Source organism: Hoplias malabaricus, chromosome 5, assembly GCF_029633855.1.
Source record: "Hoplias malabaricus isolate fHopMal1 chromosome 5, fHopMal1.hap1, whole genome shotgun sequence".
Lineage (NCBI taxonomy): Eukaryota > Metazoa > Chordata > Actinopteri > Characiformes > Erythrinidae > Hoplias > Hoplias malabaricus.
In genome coordinates, this window is record NC_089804.1 from 20,899,639 (window position 1) to 20,920,200 (window position 20,562).

The following is a 20,562-nucleotide window of genomic DNA, read 5'->3' on the forward strand; positions in this document are numbered from 1 at the left end:
TGCTTTCCGCAAAAACAAGACATCTATTACAGGGAAAGCGTGTTTAACGCTTCTCGTGTTAATCCCGGGACCGTGAATAAATGTGTCAGACCGAGGGAGACTGTTTGAAGCTGTCAGTCTCCGAGGAGCCAGAGTGGTCCGAATGTTTTAACATTGCCAACACGTGGCTGTAGACTCTTCCTCTGTGTAATTCACAAAAGCTTCACATTAATGGGCATTTCTGCAGAGTTCTAGCTCACACCACAGCAGCTCGTATGAGGCCTGTGTTGACACCTACAATGTTCAGGATCTGAATCAAATGATGTCATCATCTGAATTAACCTTCTATTGGAATGAAATCAGTTCTCAGTCCGAGGAACACAGTGCTGTGCAACTTTCTTAAACACATCTGAATGTTAGACTTAAAAAGCTCTTTGTCTGAACAGTAAGAGTTTATTCACTGTGCGAATGTGCTGGTCCAGAATTGTTTGAGGTTATCTTCCATTCCCTAGGTTCAGCGGTTAATGAATACTTCATTGTGTTGATTTAACAAATCCATACGATCAATGAGAACATCTGGACACACATTTTGTTCTTCACACTCTCACCGCACAGCTACGACGTTTTTGTATTTATTTAATTCATTCATTCATTCATTATCTGTAACCCTTACCCAGTTCAGGGTCACGGTGGGTCCAGAGCCTACCTGGAATCATTGGGCGGAAGGCAGGAATACACCCTGGAGGGGGCGCCAGTCCTTCACAGGGCAACACACACACACACACACACACAATCTGACACTTTTGAGTCGCCAATCCAGCTACCAACGTGTGTTTTTGGACAGTGGGAGGAAACCGGAGCACCTGAAGGAAACCCACACAGACACAGAGAGAACACACCACACTCCTCACAGACAGTCACCCGGAGCAGGAATCAAACCCACAACCTCCAGGTCCCTGGAGCTGTGTGACTGCGACACTAACCTGCTGTATTTATTTAAATTTTATAAAATAGTATACAACCAGAGGAATTGTTTTTAAATAATAATAGCAATAACCTTAGGTGTCTAAGTCTTTTGCACAATGCTCTATACATTGAAAATTATGAAGGAACGTTATTCTCTTTACCTTGACGGTGGGCTTTTTAGTGGAGAACCCTCGGAACCATCCTGAAACAGAAAGATAACATAAGGGTTAGGACAAACACATTTAAAAAAAAAATAAACAACTGGTTATACAAGGTAAACAAGTTACACAGATAAATCAGTTCAAGGCTTGTTCGAGATTGTCTTTGAAGGTTTTTATCTAAATAAACTTAAATGTCGGTACATATACGTCAGGATCATATTTCCAGATCCTAAAAGCCAAGCACACGGTCGATCCTGTTCAGATCCGGCAGGATAAGCTTCCTGAGCCGTACTTAAAACCAGCTTTCAAGGCGCTAAAGCAGGAGCTCATGCAGCAAGAGGCGTCAGACGGCTGCTGAAGTCGTTCACATGATCCAGGTTTACAGCCGGAGACAGGGGTGGCTGCCGACCTCATGTGCAGCGTCTTCCAGTCGTTTTTAAAAAGCGTGTCCTCTCACTGTCTGCTCTGTGATACACTCCCACCTCCGAGACTGTAGATTATCTGTCACTGCGCAGTGTGTGTTGGTTGTCTGTCCCTGAGAATGACCCCCCCACCCCACCCCACACACACACCACCCTGAATAGAGTTTGTCTCATGTGTCCATCTCAGTCCTGATGTAAATAAGACAAGCTTTTAATTAGATTTTGAGCGGCCTAATTGTTAGAGAAGTGGGCTTGGGACTGGAAGGTAAGAGAAAAGGCAGAGAGAGAGAGAGAGAGAGAGAGAGAGAGAGAGAGAGAGATAGAGAGATAGAGATAGAGATAGAGGTAGAGATAGAGAGAGAGATAGAGATAGAGATAGAGAGAGAGAGATAGAGATAGAGATAGATAGATAGATAGATTTCATCTGACAGTAAAAAGCTCCGGTTCTTGACCAGGAGAGATTTCCTCCATTGATTTGGAAACGTCATGCTGTTCAGACCCCGTTCTGCTGATGACTTAATGTGTTCATTTGTTCATTTGCCAGTAAATGACTGTGACAACAGCAGAAAATATTCATGAGCGGCTGGCTGCATGCACCTGCGACCATCTGTCCCAAACCCCCAGCACCTGCTCGATTAATCACCCACAATCCCGCTCTCTTACTGCTTTTGACCAGGGCAGAAATTAACTACAAAATTAAGTGGTTGCCAGTCAACATTAGGAGAGACCATCATCTCTTTCTGTTTACGTCATTAGTTCCAGAAACGACGAGAGCCCTCCCTGCAGAGATGCTGTAGACTCACTGTTATTTACACACTGCATTAATCTAGTAACAAAGAACAGAGCTGAAAATATCACACAAATAAGAGTGGGGTCAGTACGTTCATCTCAACAATTCACACTGTCCAAAGGTGTGTGTGAGTGACTGAGTGAGTGTGTGAAAATATCCACAGGCTTGAGTGTGTGTGAGTGACTGGGTAAGTGAGTGTGTGACTGGGTGAGTATGTGAAACTCTCCACAGGTGTGAGTGTGTGAGTAACTGGGTGAGTCTGTGTGTGACTGAGTGAGTGTGTGAGTGACTGGGTGAGTGTGTGAGTGACTGGGTGAGTGTGTGAAACTATCCACAGGTGTAGTGTGTGTGAATGACTAGATGAGTGTGTTAAAGTACGTGTCAACAGGTGTGAGTGTGTGAGTGTCTGGGTGAGTGTGTTAAAGAAAGTGTCCACAGGTGTGAGTGTGTGAGTGACTGGGTGAGTGTGTGAAACTATCCATAGGTGTGAGTGTGTGAGTGACTGGGTGAGTGTGTGAAACTATCCACAGGTGTGAGTGTGTGAGTGACTGAGTGAGTGTGTGAAACTATCCACAGGTGTGAGTGACTGGGTGAGTGTGTGAAACTATCCACAGGTGTGAGTGTGTGAGTGACTGGGTGAGTGTGTTAAAGAAAGTGTCCACAGGTGTGAGTGTGTGAGTGACTGGGTGAGTGTGTGAAACTATCCACAGGTGTGAGTGACTGGGTGAGTGTGTGAAACTATCCACAGGTGTGAGTGACTGGGTGAGTGTGTGAAACTATCCACAGGTGTGAGTGACTGGGTGAGTGTGTGAAACTATCCACAGGTGTGAGTGACTGGGTGAGTGTGTTAAAGAAAGTGTCCACAGGTGTGAGTGTGTGAGTGACTGGGTGAGTGTGTGAAACTATCCACAGGTGTGAGTGACTGGGTGAGTGTGTGAAACTATCCACAGGTGTGAGTGACTGGGTGAGTGTGTGAAACTATCCACAGGTGTGAGTGTGTGAGTGACTGGGTGAGTGTGTTAAAGAAAGTGTCCACAGGTGTGAGTGACTGGGTGAGTGTGTGAAACTATCCACAGGTGTGAGTGTGTGAGTGACTGGGTGAGTGTGTGAAACTATCCACAGGTGTGAGTGACTGGGTGAGTGTGTGAAACTATCCACAGGTGTGATTGTGTGAGTGACTGGGTGAGTGTGTTTAAGAAAGTGTCCACAGGTGTGAGTGTGTGAGTGACTGGGTGAGTGTGTTAAAGAAAGTGTCCACAGGTGTGAGTGACTGAGTGAGTGTGTGAAACTATCCACAGGTGTGAGTGTGTGAGTGACTGGGTGAGTGTGTAAAACTATCCACAGGTGTGAGTGACTGGGTGAGTGTATGAGTGACTGGGTGAGTGTGTGAAACTATCCACAGGTGTGAGTGTGTGAATGACTGGGTGAGTGTGTTAAAGAAAGTGTCCACAGGTGTGAGTGACTGAGTGAGTGTGTGAAACTATCCACAGGTGTGAGTGTGTGAGTGACTGAGTGAGTGTGTGAAACTATCCACAGGTGTGAGTGTGTGAGTGACAGGTGAGTGTGTTAAAGAAAGTGTCCACAGGTGTGAGTGTGTGAGTGACTGAGTGAGTGTGTGAAACTATCCACAGGTGTGAGTGTGTGAGTGACTGGGTGACTGATTGAAACTGTCCACAGGTGTGGTGTGTGTGAGTGTCTGGGTGAGTGTGTTAAAGAAAGTGTCCACAGGTGTGAGTGTGTGAGTGACAGGGTGACTGAGTGAAACTGTCCACAGGTGTGAGTGACTGGGTGAGTGTGTGAGTGACTGGGTGAGTGTGTGAAACTATCCACAGGTGTGAGTGTGTGAGTGACTGGGTGAGTGTGTGAAACTATCCATAGGTGTGAGTGTGTGAGTGACTGGGTGAGTGTGTGAAACTATCCACAGGTGTGAGTGTGTGAGTGACTGGGTGAGTGTGTGAAACTATCCACAGGTGTGAGTGACTGGGTGAGTCTGTGAAACTATCCACAGGTGTGAGTGACTGGGTGAGTGTGTTAAAGAAAGTGTCCACAGGTGTGAGTGACTGAGTGAGTGTGTGAAACTATCCACAGGTGTGAGTGTGTGAGTGACTGGGTGAGTGTGTGAAACTATCCACAGGTGTGAGTGACTGAGTGTGTGAAACTATCCACAGGTGTGAGTGTGTGAGTGACTGGGTGAGTGTGTGAAACTATCTACAGGTGTGAGTGACTGGGTGAGTGTATGAGTGACTGGGTGAGTGTGTGAAACTATCCACAGGTGTGAGTGTGTGAATGACTGGGTGAGTGTGTTAAAGAAAGTGTCCATAGGTGTGAGTGACTGAGTGAGTGTGTGAAACTATCCACAGGTGTGAGTGACTGGGTGAGTGTATGAGTGACTGGGTGAGTGTGTGAAACTATCCACAGGTGTGAGTGTGTGAGTGACTGGGTGAGTGTGTTATTGAAAGTGTCCACAGGTGTGAGTGTGTGACTGACTGAGTGAGTGTGTGAAACTATCCACAGGTGTGAGTGTGTGAGTGACAGGTGAGTGTGTTAAAGAAAGTGTCCACAGGTGTGAGTGTGTGAGTGACTGAGTGAGTGTGTGAAACTATCCACAGGTGTGAGTGTGTGAGTGACTGGGTGACTGATTGAAACTGTCCACAGGTGTGGTGTGTGTGAGTGTCTGGGTGAGTGTGTTAAAGAAAGTGTCCACAGGTGTGAGTGTGTGATTGACAGGGTGACTGAGTGAAACTGTCCACAGGTGTGAGTGACTGGGTGACTGAGTGAAACTGTAAACAGGTTTGAATATGTTCCTGTGTTCCATCCACTGTCTCCTGGTTGACTCTGGACACATCTTAACCCTGATCAGGACGAAGCAGTCTCAGAAGAGGGGTGAATGAATGAATCGAGCCGTTATTGCACCCTTATGTGATCACACTCTGAGACAGAGAAGTATTCTTTTAAGGTGGCTCCACTGTCTACCGCATCATGAGCAAAGCTTGTGAAAAGCGGAGCTGAAAGCTGTGTGTAGGTGCAGGTTCCTGAGGCTCGCTGTAGGCAACAGGCTTGATTCGTCCCTCTGGTGGATGGTGTGATTCTCAGTTGAAGGCGAAGTTGTGCGAGAGCCGTGAGAGAACTGAGAGCGTGCGAGGTGAGTGACAGCTGATGAAATGCCGCATGTGTCTCCAACTACAGGCAGCCACTCTGTCAGCTCTCCGCTCTTATTCACACTTACGACGGCGGCGTGTCTGTCATAAAGTGAGGCTTGTTCTCTCACACTCTCTGGACCTGAGGGATGACACACTCTCTTTCTGTTTTTCCTCCTTTTTGGTGTTGAGTGTTCAGCACTTCAGATACACTTTGTAATAGTTGCTAAATATATGCTCTCCCGGTCAAACTTGTGTGTGTTTTTTGATTATGTAACTGACAAAACGTGATGTTGACGTTGTATAATTGCAGCTTTACAAGCCTCAGTCATCAATTCAGATTTTCAAATTATCAATGAATCTCTTTCTAAAAAATGGTTCTGAAAACAGTTTGTAGGCTCTACATGATTAGGACAAGGAAGCAACAAAAGGCTTGTTCTGCTGCGCCTAGAGTCTCCCTCCACCCTATGTAGTGCACACTGTGGGTCATAAAATACACCTTCCACCTTCCAGTCGAACTAAGGCCCCCAACCTGAGTGTAGTAGTTTTAGTTTTATAATGTGTGTAGTGCACTATTTAGTGAGCATAGTGCTATTTGGGATGTAGCCCCAGTCTCTCCAGTTGTTCTGCCATGCTGTCGTTGATGGAGGTGCTAACACTAAGCGTGAGAGTATAGGCAAAAAGACACAGGAAATCAGATCTGGCAGTTCACATTCATGTCGCAGGCCCACAAAATGGAAGCATATCCAGTCTAGGACACATATGAAAGTGACTCCAATCTGATTCGACAAACTCAGATTTGACGTGTCCACACAGCCCTCCCAACTTTGGGCTGATAACGTGAATGTAGTCTAACTTCTGTTCTTCCAGGAAGTCTTTAAAAAATTGTTGGAACATTGCTGTGAGGATTTCCTGGCATTCGATTGACGATGTATTAATGATGGAAGGTGTTGAATGGAGCTCCATCACTTCAGAGAACTCAAAACCCAACACTGGGGGCTTTATAATCCTCTAGCTGACGTTTGGCGCTGTCCGTGGTGAACTCAAACTCATGTGCAGCTGCTCTGCACTTTTTCTGTGTGTGCACAACTTATGTTTGTTTTATGACTGGTTTTAACTTTCACTTAAACTTGCTCAGGGCCGGTAGAAACGCTTTAACGATGCTTTACTTTGGCCCTCCATCCACCGTCCAATGAGAGATCAGACTCTGAATGTTTTAAAGTCTTCGATTTCACAGGCATCCATTACTGCACAAGCATGGGACGGCGAGCAAACAATCAATGAGCTCAGTGAACTGCTCACCCCTGGAATCTGAGCTGTGATTATTCCCTGTCCCGAGGCCAGTGGCCACGCTTATCTCACCTACTGCCTCACAGCTTATCCCCTGACCTGCAGAAGCTTTCTGTCGGTTCAGAAACACACTGCTTATCATCGCAATACTGGGCAACAATGAAAAATCTGATTGTGCTTTAATGCTGGAGAGTCCTGGGTTCCAAAGGGTGTCAGTGACATGCGGATCTTAACAATGGTATCAGCCTCAGAAACACAGATTCAGACAGACAGGGGTTCATACCTCACACGCCTAAGTAACCAATCCCAACACATCATGGGGTGGGGCTTTAAAGCTACAGGGGACACGCAGAGGTGTGGGAGGACTAACTGCACATTCATAGATCTGCAAGTACTGAAGGAAGGAGATCTAAACCATTTTGAAAAACTGATCAATAACCTTTGGTGACAATGCAGCAAAAATAATGCTGTCGTTTCCACAGAACGTCACAGTGTTTCCCACAGCGGTGAAACAGAGACGTGTGAATGAGAGGAGTCAACAAAAAACCTTCTCCTTGATGTCAAGAGCAAAGGGCACTTTCACAGATGGAAACATATTCCTGTGGCACTTGAGCGGCAGCACATCGCTGGAGGCAGGGGAGCGGGCTCTGAGTTCGGCTGCCATCTCCGCTCCCGAAGGCCTCAAATGTCAGACCACGGTCACGGTCAGAGTAAGTGATCGTCAAAGAGATCAGATGAAAATTCTCTGACTGACCTTTAACCAGTGACATACGGCAACTTGCCTTTCTCTCAGAGACTCACATAGGGGTTGAAAAGGCTGAGGTAAAAAGTCATATCTTGAGCCTGAGGCTAATTACAAGAGGGAAGTGATAGTGAAATATGAAAAATGAATAGTTAAATAATATACACTAGTTTTCGAGTATGGGAGGGTATAATATGGGTGAGGTTTGGGGATCACTTTCACATGTGTGCTTCAGCAATGGGCATCAGTCCGAGACTAAGTAAGAGTCTTTTTTAATTTGCTTTAAAACCGACAATTTTATTAAATTGACGGAAAAACCCGAGCTCTCTACGGAAATTCTTGAACGCGACCGTGACGTCACTGGTGGACAACAGCTGAACAACGCCGCGGTAAAACACCATTATGACTGACTGTTATGACAGTATCTAGCTAAATAACCAACATTATTCACGACAATAGCCTAGCAATAAGCTAAACTCAAATTTAGAGGTACCGTTATTCTTCTAAATGTGATCGAAGTGTAAACCTCCGTAATGCAGCTACGTAGCCGAGTATAATCTGAGCTACCGAGTTTAGCAAGTCAAGCTAACGTTAACTAACACCAACTAAAACAGGCGAAGTAAGTGTCTTTACCCTGTTTACCTCCATGTTACAGAGGCTCTTGAACACCTTTCGTTGGTGTCCTTACATGCCCATATTGTTGGAAAAGCGCCAGTGAAATGAGCTACAGATAACGGAGTGAGCGGATGGTCCTTTCCAAAGTGCCCATTTAAAGTTGACAAATTTAGTCAATTTTCTGGATATTTTGGGATCTTTGGGCCATTTGTGCACAGATGTTCCACTGTATGCAGCCAAAAACAACACACCTTTTTCTCAATTTGCATTAAATTAAGTGCAGCTTCTAGAGTTGTTGTCCACCATCTACGTCACAGGCAAGACGCCTATTAGAGTTTCCCAACACCGTTGGTGGGGGGGGGGGGGGGGGTCTTTTAAACCTTATTCCTTCAATTAGTAAGAAATAACATGTTTTCTGACTATCAATAGACACACGTTAGGAACTCAAATTCCACTGTATTTATTTGTTTGACACTTTGTGCAATTTTTAAAGACGTTCTCCACACACTCTTCCAGGAAAAGGCTGTTGGTGATTAGGAAAACGTAGGGTGACTAGACCAGCTTAAACCAACTAAAATCGGCATTCAAGTTCTCTAAGCTGTGCACGGTTCTTGTTTTCTCCAGCAGCGAACTTTAACAGCATTAAGCCCCACTCAGACACGGTTAGTTTTACATTTGGAAATGGGGTAAAATTAATTATTACTAGAATATCTCAGTCCCGGTCAAACAGACCGTTTCAGTCATAGGGAAACGTCTGGCAACTTTATGGAAGCTCTGTGCACAATAAGATGTATAGATGAGGTATGAACATGTATCATACTCAATCATTTCTACCATTACACTGTTTATAACCACAGTTATAATAAGTGTGTGAAGGACTTTGTCATCTTCTTGCCCATTACACTGACGGCTGAGGGCTGGATATTTTTGGTTGGTGGGCTGTTCTCAGGACAGTAGGCAATGCATAAATAGGGTAGTCACTCCCATCTATGTTATTTACACTGAGATGTCCTATCCAGTGCAAATCCATCATAAAAATTACTTTCCTGAACTCTGCGTTTCCCGCAGTGGCTCTGAAGACAGTTGAGAGTAATCAATAGCTGGATTTTAACCTCATCTTTCAGTTATCTGGCTGTTTGGTTAAATGAAGCCAGTAGCAGCAGCAGCAGCAGCTTTTCCACCTCCTCACTTTTCTCCGAGCGCTGAGACACACAGAAGCTGTTTCTCTTCTCATTGACAGGGTCTTACCCGGGAGAAACGTGCGTGGGCTTTGGTTTAAATCATTACGGAAGGTGGGGAGATGGCCACAGCTAATGTCGCCATCAGACTCATTATCTCAAAGGGCCAACACGTCCAGACAGGATCCCCTAGGACCGTCTCGGGAATATCAATGACCCATCAACACGCTGGACCCCAGCGGTAGAGCAGAGGGACACATTCACACAAACCAAGCCATAAAACAAGCTAAATGCTAGGTTTAATTTAAACATGATACACACAGGACACAGTGTGAGTTTGATTATATCTGGGTGGGTCTTGTGTTCATCTTTCCTTGCACATGCTCACAAACACAAACACACACACACAAACACAAACACACACACACAAACACAAACACACACACACACAAGCACACACACACACAAGCACACACACACACAAGCACACACACACACAAGCACACACACAAGCACACACACACACAAGCACACACACACAAGCAAACACACACACACACATACACACACAAGCAAACACACACACACACACACAAGCACACACACACACACACATACACACACAAGCAAACACACACACACACACACACCTCATATTGAAAACCGCTAAAAACTGAATACGCAGAATTTAGTGCTTTTTTCTGTTGTTGTTTATTAGTCATTTTTCCCGACAGTGACTTACCCTCACACTTTTCCAGGATGTGAACAGTCTCTCCGATCTCTAGAGTCAGGCCATGAGCCACGGAGCCCCGGAAGCTGCAGATCACTGTGAAGAAGAGATAAGAGAAGAGGGATGAGAGAGAAATCCAGGGATGTTTACTGTAAACTGCAGAATATCACTATTACTCAGCTCCATGATGTTGTTAACAGAGGCAGCACACTGAGAAATACGACTCATGAGTCAAATGCGACTGAATCAAACACCAGGCATGAACACAATTAGCTCTTCAGCTTGTAACTTTTCACGAATCTATCTATCAATCTATCTATCAATCTATCTATCTATAACAAATATGAACAAGAACATTATGCTTTTAAATAGAAAACACCTCTCTACCTTCCACTTCAATTTCTCTACAAAGATAATAAAAAAAAACAGTGCCCCCAGCCTCAGGAGGGTGGATATTGACTTGATCAGACCAATGTTTTTGAGCGCACATTAAAAGCTAGGGAGGCTTTTGCCGTTTCTTGTATAATGCATAACGTACATGTTTGTTGCTACTGTTGTTTTTCCTCTATATTCTTATCCTCTAAATGCTTCTGGTGTTTTCTGGGAAAAGGCATCTTCTTTTGTAAAGATCTGGCAACCCGTACCGCAGCACTGTTCCCTTTTGTTCTACGCTAAGCTGCGTTCCCAGGCAGGTCTTCTCTGTGCTGCAGCTGAGCTGAGCTGCACTCAACACCAAACTGAACTCTACAGCTTCCTTTCATCAACACACAGCAGTGGAACACACACAGAACCGCAGAAACAGACGGGTTTTATTCTGCGGGTGAACCGGCCTCCTCCGGTCTCCGTTCACTGTGAGCATTCAAGCCCTTTTCACTGTGAGCATTCAGGCCGGATCACAATCAGTGTATTTGTTGTTTTTAAAGGAACCACGGTCCTTTTTCGTACATTAGCTCTGGCTCACAAAAGCCCCTCCAGCTCATCCAGCAGGTCACTCCGGGGAACACGGTTCCGCAGCTCCACAACACAGTGCTCAGGAGTTCCCTTTGGCTCATGTGCAGCTGCTCTGCTTTCTGTGGTCAGTGTGTGAAGACATGAATGGGTGCGACACTTTTTAAAAGGGGAAACTTTTGTACAGACTCTCTCTCTATGTAAACCACTGGAAACGAAAAACCCCAGGGGCACCATTTGGGCGCAATGGCGTATTCCTTATGGTCGACGACTGAGTGGAAGGACTGGCTTTCTTTTCACTGTAACGCTCATTAAAGCGGCGTATCTCAGAGCTGTCTTCCTGAGTCATGCAAATGAATGTCTGCACAGGACTCCAAGTCATTAAATAATCATTAGAGATTGGTCTTAATGAACAGTTTTAAGATAAATACGTGTGCCTGAGCATGATGAAATTGTTCCAGAGCGAGCAGAGGCACCTCCAGATTAAATTCCGCTGGCGTAGTGGGGTTATATTCTGCTGAAATAAGCCTGGCGCTGGGAAATCTGCCACCCACAGTCACGCTGATTATATTAGGGTGAGATTATAATGGTCAAACAGTCAGTATCTGCAAAGCTGCAGTGAAATGCCTCTAAATCCGTTTTCATCTGCCGTTCATCGTGCTGTTTTTGCCAGGTCGAGATCAGATGGAGTCTGGAGACTCATCTGTGTGTCAATGAATTCAGATAAATTCCTTAAAGCTGCTGTCACCAACAAGTAATAGACTCCCGATGTATTTCCCAAATTCCATTAACATTAAGGGGATTTTGCTCATGAAAATTCACCGACTAAAGTCTAGAGTCACCTCACTTTGAGGAGTAACGCTAAGGCCAACTGCCTGCCAATAAAATGCCAAAAACACATTTCTTGTGGTCATTTCCACCTCTGTAGCACCCCCCTCAGGTTCAACTCTGCTATAGCTGCAGGAGTCACAATATGCAAATCAGCGAGCCACCCTTGACGACACTCTCCTCGTGTCGTGCTCCTACGATGCCTCCACTTGTCCCCACACTGCTCTCCTCGGTGAGTGGACGTTCCTCGGTGTTTATGCAAATGGAACAAACACTAAAGCAGGGCCCTGCCTACGTCTGTGACACTTCAGAGCGTTTTTAAAGTTCAAATAGCTTCATATTTAAATGAGTTTTTTGGGTGTAGTTCCTCTTTGTCCACATTTACTGTAGTCAACTTCGTAGGCTTTATTTTAGATTTTAGCGGGAACATTGCTGTGAGGATCTGATGGCACTCAGACTTGAGAAAATGTGTTGGATGGTTGCTTCTGGATCATTAACCCCACTCTACCTCATCCCAAAGGTACTGGATGGGACTATCCAGTGCTGGAGGTGTTTGTATCCTGTGTCCCACGCGCAACACTGGGCCTGGTGGCTTCAGGCTCATGTGCAGCTGTTCCAGAGCATCTCATACTACAGGCAATGTTTTTCTAAACAGAACACACGAACAGGAGAAGTGTCCGCTGTTGTTCCTTGATGCTCACTTTATCTTTATCATGAGCATCCCCTCCTCAGCAGACGGACCACGCGGAGTGTAGTAATCCTGCTTAGTGCTGCTTTTCAAGTGCAGAACCATCTGATTTAATACACAGGCAGGGAGATGCCGTCTCAAGTGTTTATCTCGTTCATTTACTCCTTCTGATGACATCATGCCATTTCTAATCCGTCTTCAAAGGCTCCACTTTAATATTTAATGCTTATTTGAATTCGTCTGCTGCAAGTTCCAAGAAAGCACTTGAAGGACTGCTGACAGAAATCTATCGGGAGAAAATGAATCAAAACACCATTACAAGAGGGACACGTCCGAAAACATCGACTGTAGACGAAGAAAGACTTCACCGGCTGCGACACAACGAGGTTTCCTCTGTATTGTCTTTTTACTGAAAAAGACCAAGGATTACAACTGTTTGTGTCACTATGTATCAGTGTCTTTGATGCAGAGAACTGAATAGCACCCTCCTGTGGAGCAGTTCCTAAAGGTGAGTGGCTGGGGGCACATTCTGCAGAAATTGAAAACTCAAATAGTAAAGGATGTCTACAAAAGTTGGACATGTAGTCTACATTCATTCATTCATTCATCTTCTGTAAGCCCTTCATCCTGATCAGTGTTGTGGTGGGTCCAGAGCCGACCCAGAATCACTGGACCTCAGTCACACACTCTCACTAGTGAAGGATTTGTTCATTAGCTCATTGCTTCTATCAGATGTGCTGGGAGCTGGAGGATCTCTAAAATGCACAGTGTCCATCGGGACCAGCTCTCTGAACCACTGCTGTGAAAAATGGCACACTGCCACTCCACCTACCAACCAGAGCGTGGGAAAAACCAGAGAGCCCTGAGGAAACCCACACAGACACAGGGAGAACACACCACATTCCTCACAGACAGTCACCCGGAGGAAACCCATGCAGACACAGGGAGAACACACCACACTCCTCACAGACAGTCACCCGGAGGAAACCCACGCAGACACAGGGAGAACACACCACACTCCTCACAGACAGTCACCCGGAGGAAACCCACACAGACACAGGGAGAACACACCACACTCCTCATAGATAGATGCTGGGAGTCCCATTGTTTATGTCTTGTCTATGTCTTCAAAACCCTAGCTCTGAAAACTCCATGTTCATGTACTGGATCTCCTCAGACATGCACTGTTTGGAGTGGGAATAAAATAATTAAAGGGTGCTGTATGATTTCGGTGCAACCACAGCTCAATCAGTTACTCTGTGATGAGCTATTTTGGTCTGACATCAGATACAACAGCAACACACACTGAGAGAGAGAGAGAGAGAGAGAGAGAGAGAGAGAAAACAACATGGCCTGAGAAAGGGATTACATTTTAATTAAGGCAAATGGCTTGTCAAATTAGCATTCGCTACAGTGCCTGCCAGCACCAGCGTCCGTGGCAGTGTGTCTTGTGTGTGTGTGTTGTGATTAGTGCGATTCAAAGGCAGAGCTGTGACGGGTACACTGCACTATCCTCTGTAAAAGTCCAGCCTCCAGCGAGACGAGAAACAGGCCAGTACAACAGTCATCAGACTTAACACACACTTCACACACACTTTAACTCAACCTTAACACAACGGCGGCCCACTCACATCACTCTCTGATGATTAGAGCCGATGCAGACGTTAACACAGGCCACACCAAAGCAGCGGAGATGACATATAACAAAACTCACGTCCGTATTAGCTCTGCATGAACACACTCCTTACTTAAAGGACACCACAGCCCCAAAGGCAAAGCCTTCTGTCCCATTAAAATGTTTGGCCTGTCAAGCGATATCAGCGACATCAGCGCAGCAGCGAAGGGGAGACTGTTACACAAGTACATTACACACTGGAAGAATGTGTAGACACACAGTCTATTATTAAAAATGCAGATTTATACACACACCACAGTGAACCACTGAACAGATTTGTAAACCCAGCGTTGTTACTGAACAGGGCCTTGTTTGTTCCTGATTCCCTCATTAAAGCTGCAGGACTGCAGTTCAACACTAGATGGCAGTGTGTTTAATGGCCCTTAGGGTATGAGCTGTCTGATTCTGTAGAGAAGAGCCTCCATACAGAGACAGAGCTCATTTTACCAATTTCTCTCTCTCTCTCTCTCTCTCTCTCTCTCTCTCTCTCTCTCTCTCTCTCTCTCACACACACACACACACACACACACACACACACACACCTACATTGTCAGCTAGATAGACAGAGAGACTGACAGAGATCAATATGGAATTTCTTCAGAAACAGAAACAAAATTCTATCTCTGACACTCTCTCTCTCTCTCTCTTTCTCTCTCTCTCTCTCTCTATTTCTCTCTCTCTCTTTCTTTCTCTCTCTCTCTCTCTCTCTCTCTCTCTCTCTCTCTCTCTCTCTCTCTCTCTCTCTCTCTCTCACACACACACACACAAACCTGGTATAATTTGATTGCACACAGACAACCAGGACGTGTATAAAGAGTGAAAGAACAGCGATGGAGAGATAAGACCTTCATTAGGAGAAGCACTTAAGAGACATGGCTCATAATTAGTGGATAAGAAACAGATGCCAGCATCACTGGAGGACCTTAATGACTTCCACAGCCCTGACTCACAGCTGAGGGCACCATACGAGGCGAGCGAGGAGAAGTGTTTTCAGAGAGAAAGCCTTCTCCAACTAATGAAGATTTAGCCTTGAGAAAAACAAAGCATTGATCCCAACATTCTCACAACGCCGCTCTTAATTTCTGCCCTTAACCCTCGCTCCACACATAAATCCCAGTCTGGTACAGCACCAAACGTTCGCTCCAGGGCCAGAGGACAGCGCTCTCCACAATCTCTGACACGGACCTCGACGCAACACGCTCTCAAACAGCCCGAGGAAGACAGGAAAGCGAATCGATGAGACACGAACGGAGCAGCTGTTGCACACTGCGTTTAGTGATGCTCTCATCCGAAGTCTATTTTATCCAAACACCCTGGACCCTCATTCCCAGAGCAGGCAGACTGCCGGCCCCACAGCAAATGAACTGAATGGGCCATTTGCCCACAGAGAGCTGGCATCCATCTTCTGTGCCCTCTCGGGGTGGAGGACATGTGTGGAGCTCGCCTCAGGAGGCTCAAACCACGGGGGAGTATTCTGTGTAACGGCTCTGGTTCAGAGAAGAGGGTTCCTCAGTGTAAAAAAGAAAAAACCTTCCTGATGAATTGGCTGTGACTGTCTGTGAGGAGTGTGGTGTGTTCTCTCTGTGTCTGCGTGGGTTTCCTCCGGGTGAGTGTCTGTGAGGAGTGTGGTGTGTTCTCTCTGTGTCTGTGTGGGTTTCCTCCAGGTGAATGTCTGTGAGGAGTGTGATGTGTTCTCCCTGTGTCTGCTTGGGTTTCCTCTGGGTGACTGTCTGTGAGGAGTGTGATGTGTTCTCCCTGTGTCTGCTTGGGTTTCCTCCTGGTGACTGTCTGTGAGGAGTGTGGTGTGTTCTCCCTGTGTCTGCGTGGGTTTCCTCCGGGTGACTGTCTGTGAGGAGTGTGGTGTGTTCGCCCTGTGTCTGCGTGGGTTTCCTCCGGGTGACTGTCTGTGAGGAGTGTGGTGTGTTCTCCCTGTGTCTGCGTGGATTTCCTCCGGGTGACTGTCTGTGAGGAGTGTGGTGTGTTCTCCCTGTGTCTGTGTGGGTTTCCTCAAGGTGACTGTCTGTGAGGAATGTGGTGTGTTCTCTCTGTGTCTGTGTGGGTTTCCTCCAGGTGACTGTCTGTGAGGAGTGTGGTGTGTTCTCCCTGTGTCTGCGTGTGTTTCCTCCCATAGTCCAAAAACACACGTTGGTAGGTGGATTGGAGACTCAAAAGCTCCCATAGCTGTGAGTGTGTGAGTGTGTGAGTGTGTGTTGCCCTGTGAAGGACTGGCGCCCCCTCCAGGGTGTGTTCCCGCCTTGCGCCCCATGATTCCAGGTAGACTCTGGACTGGACAGGATTATTTCCGTCAGTGTTTGAGGTAAGAACTCCAGCTACGTGGCATAACGTCACACACACACACAAACAAGATTTAAAGCTAAAACACTGAATTCTCACTGGAGGAGGCCGACGTTTCTTGACCCGCCTCCCCGATGACGTCAGAACTCACGCCGTCTCCCGACCAAGACACGGCACTGATTTATAGCTCTAATCTGACACAGTGAGCGGCATGAAACACCAAAATATTGTGGTCTGATCCCGGCGTTGGATAAAACGGGTAAAAAAATTTAAGACTACATCAGAAAAGTCAGTAATAAATACAATGATCAAATCTAAATAATATAATTATTACTGCACCACAGAACCACACCAAGACAACACACAATTACAGAGAGAGCAGTTACTATGTCCTGGAGAGAGATAAACACCCCACTCCCTCTCTCTTTCTCTCTCTCTCTCTCTCTTTCTCTGTCTCTCACACACACACACACACACACACACACACACACACATTGTCAGTAATTTCCATAGACACAATGATAAATGTAGCTAATTAAGGCTACACTTAACCCTAAACCTAACCTCACACTCAGGAACAAAAAGGAAAACTTTGGGCTTTTAATTTTCTGAAATAAAACATTCAGACAAAAAGGACATGCTTTTCTTTCCTGACATTTCACTGAAACTTTTTAATAAATGAATAGTCACAGTTATGAGTGCACTTCTCTTGACTGTAGTTTTGTTTAAAGCCTGAATTGCACTGCCTTTTTCCACAGGGAATTTTAAGAGGACCAGTTAATTCCTGCCTGAGGACAAAATCATCAGAAACCAGCCGCCACACAGACACCTCTACCACTTCCATGCCTCGGTCTGAGGCTCAGTCTGGACAAATGTCTAAATCATAGCCAAAGAGACCTGATCAGATTTATTTACATTCGTCACAGCTGTTCCCCACAGCTGATGGGTTTCAGAGTGTGGAAACAATGAGAATGTAAATGAAAACCTACTGAGATGAGGGTCTTGGTGCTGTTACACCTGTAGAGGGCAGTTTATACGTGTCTTGGGTTATTTGGGCTTCAACTTTTTCTGTTGTTGGTAAAAAGCTTGGACCGACAGTAAGATTGAGAACCAACCATTCATTCATTCATTATCTGTAAGCGCTTATACATTTAAGGGTTGCAGTGGGTCCAACAGCCACTCCTCACAGACAGTCACCTGGAGGAAACCCACGCAGACACAGAGAGAACACACCACACTCCTCACAGACAGTCACCCGGAGGAAACCCATGCAGACACAGAGAGAAGACACCACACGCCTCACAGACAGTCACCCGGAGGAAACCCACGCTGACACAGAGAGAACACACCACACTCCTCACAGACAGTCACCCGGAGGAAACCCACGCTGACACAGAGAGAAGACACCACACTCCTCACAGACGGTCACCCAGAGGAAACCCACGCAGACACAGAGAGAAGACACCACACGCCTCACAGACAGTCACCCGGAGGAAACCCACGCTGACACAGAGAGAACACACCACACGCCTCACAGACAGTCACCCGGAGGAAACCCACGCTGACACAGAGAGAACACACCACACTCCTCACAGACAGTCACCCGGAGGAAACCCACGCTGACACAGAGAGAAGACACCACACTCCTCACAGACAGTTACCCGGAGGAAACCCACGCAGACACAGGGAGAACACACCACACTCCTCACAGACAGTCACCCGGAGGAAACCCATGCAGACACAGAGAGAACACACCACACTCCTCACAGACAGTCACCCGGAGGAAACCCACGCTGACACAGAGAGAAGACACCACACTCCTCACAGACAGTTACCTGGAAGAAAACCCACGCTGACACAGAGAGAACACACCACACTCCTCACAGACAGTCACCCGGAGGAAACCCACGCAGACACAGAGAGAACACACCACACTCCTCACAGACAGTCACCCGGAGGAAACCCACGCTGACAAAGAGAGAAGACACCACACTCCTCACAGACAGTTACCTGGAAGAAAACCCACGCTGACACAGAGAGAACACACCACACTCCTCACAGACAGTCACCCGGAGGAAACCCACACAGACACAGGGAGAACACACCACACTCCTCACAGACAGTCACCCGGAGGAAACCCACACAGACACAGGGAGAACACACCACACTCCTCACAGACAGTCACCCGGAGGAAACCCACACAGACACAGGGAGAACACACCACACTCCTCACAGACAGTCACCCGGAGGAAACCCACACAGACACAGGGAGAACACACCACACTCCTCACAGACAGTCACCCAGAGGAAACCCACACAGACACAGGGAGAACACACCACACTCCTCACAGACAGTCACCCGGAGGAAACCCACACAGACACAGGGAGAACACACCACACTCCTCACAGACAGTCACCCGGAGGAAACCCACACAGACACAGGGAGAACACACCACACTCCTCACAGACAGTCACCCGGAGGAAACCCACGCAGACACAGGGAGAGCACACCACACTCCTCACAGACAGTCACCCGGAGGAAACCCACGCAGACACAGAGAGAACACACCACACTCCTCACAGACAGTCACCCGGAGGAAACCCACGCAGACACAGGTACCAATCAGTTTAGACTGGTATTTTAGCAGCTGAATAAAAGTCATTTGTAAATCCCAGTCATTTCTACGTGTATTATTGGTATTTAAACCAACACCCAGTCAACACAATTGCCTTATATTTAACTGTACAATGTTTCAGAGAAGAGAAGACAAGAGAAGCTACAGGAATCAGCTGAGAGGACTCTGCTGTGATGCCAAGTGCTTTTCCAGGAAGGGGGCTGTGTTGTGGCACAATATGTCGCACTATTATTGTGTTGGAAACACAGAGCCTTCGTCTAATTTCAGAACAAATCATGACCTAGATCTTCATATTCAGTAGATACAGAAACATCACATCTCTTGCTTTACTTCATGTACAGTGCTACAAGCAACGCAGTGCTATTTCAGGCCAGATTTGTTACACAATGGGACCAGACTCATTCATTTATCTCCCAGTATTCAGCCCTGCTGATATTAGTCTGGTGTGAACACTGAGTATGTATGTCATTTATGGCTCTGGGCTGTATCTATAGCGCTATAAAAAGATCAAAGAGGACCAAACGGATGTATTCTGTTAAAGTAAGTTCAGCACAGACAGTGTTAACATAAGCTGCCAGCTGCATACAGTGTTAATCCATCCATTTCTACAAATAGAGACCAGTGCTCCGGCATATAGTCCGGCTCTCACACACATTACACAAGAAACCACGCTCAACTGACCCCTCAGTCAAAGAAAAGAATAGCCATCACTTCATTTTTGGTTTGATTTCTTTTTTCCACATCACAGGTTTCTATCCAACTGTTGCATTAAATGTATGGGAATAATAAAAAAAACTGAGAAACACTGAGTTCATACAGAAACTGCTAGGACAATTCCCACTTTATTTATCTTCTTTTTTTATTCTGTTTCATATCGTAAACATATGCCAAAAGCATGGAGACCACCGTCAGCTGCACAGTGTTTGTTTTACAGCTGTCTCTGACATCACTGAAAAACAAAAGCTACTGCCGTTTACTCCTACATACAGTTACAGCGCACTGAAACACAGACTGACGCAATCTACAGCTGTTTACTCCTACATACAGTTACCCTACAGAGACATTAAGAGTGACTCTACTGACACTGATTTGGTCTGGAAAAAAGACACAGTAAGATTTCAAAAAGACTCTGAAAAGACTACAATCTTATTCCCACTCATGTCTAAAGACAATGAGTATTGGGGACCGACTTAAGACACATGTCCAACCACCTAACCCCAAGTGTAGACGACATGAGTGCAACAAAATAATGATCTCATAATTATTTATTTAGTCTTTGCAAATTTGTTAGTGACAATGAATGATTGAAAAGACAATAAATGTAGCTCATATTTCACTGGCAAAATAAAGCATACAAAATTCAGATTTATTAATAAATATGTCTTTAATATGTCAAACAAACCCAACTAAACCGCATGCTTTCGAACACAGCTACTGATCCACTGTTCGCTGTTGTTTTTGTGATGGGGGGATGAAGCAGAG

At 46.0% G+C, this 20,562-nt stretch overlaps 1 protein-coding gene across 5 annotated transcripts in view; it reads right to left on the reverse strand.

Annotated features, from left to right (window-relative positions):
- The window catches only part of dock3 (dedicator of cytokinesis 3), a 196,010-nt gene that overhangs the window by 135,073 nt on the left and 40,375 nt on the right, over positions 1-20,562 (reverse strand). For all 5 annotated transcript variants that reach the window (XM_066670399.1, XM_066670400.1, XM_066670397.1 and 2 more), the window contains exons 2-3: positions 10,023-10,106; positions 1,107-1,147 (exon numbers count right to left, since the gene is read on the reverse strand). In XM_066670399.1, the coding sequence (XP_066526496.1) occupies positions 1,107-1,147; positions 10,023-10,106 (125 nt within the window). The remainder of the gene's footprint in view (positions 1-1,106; positions 1,148-10,022; positions 10,107-20,562) is intronic.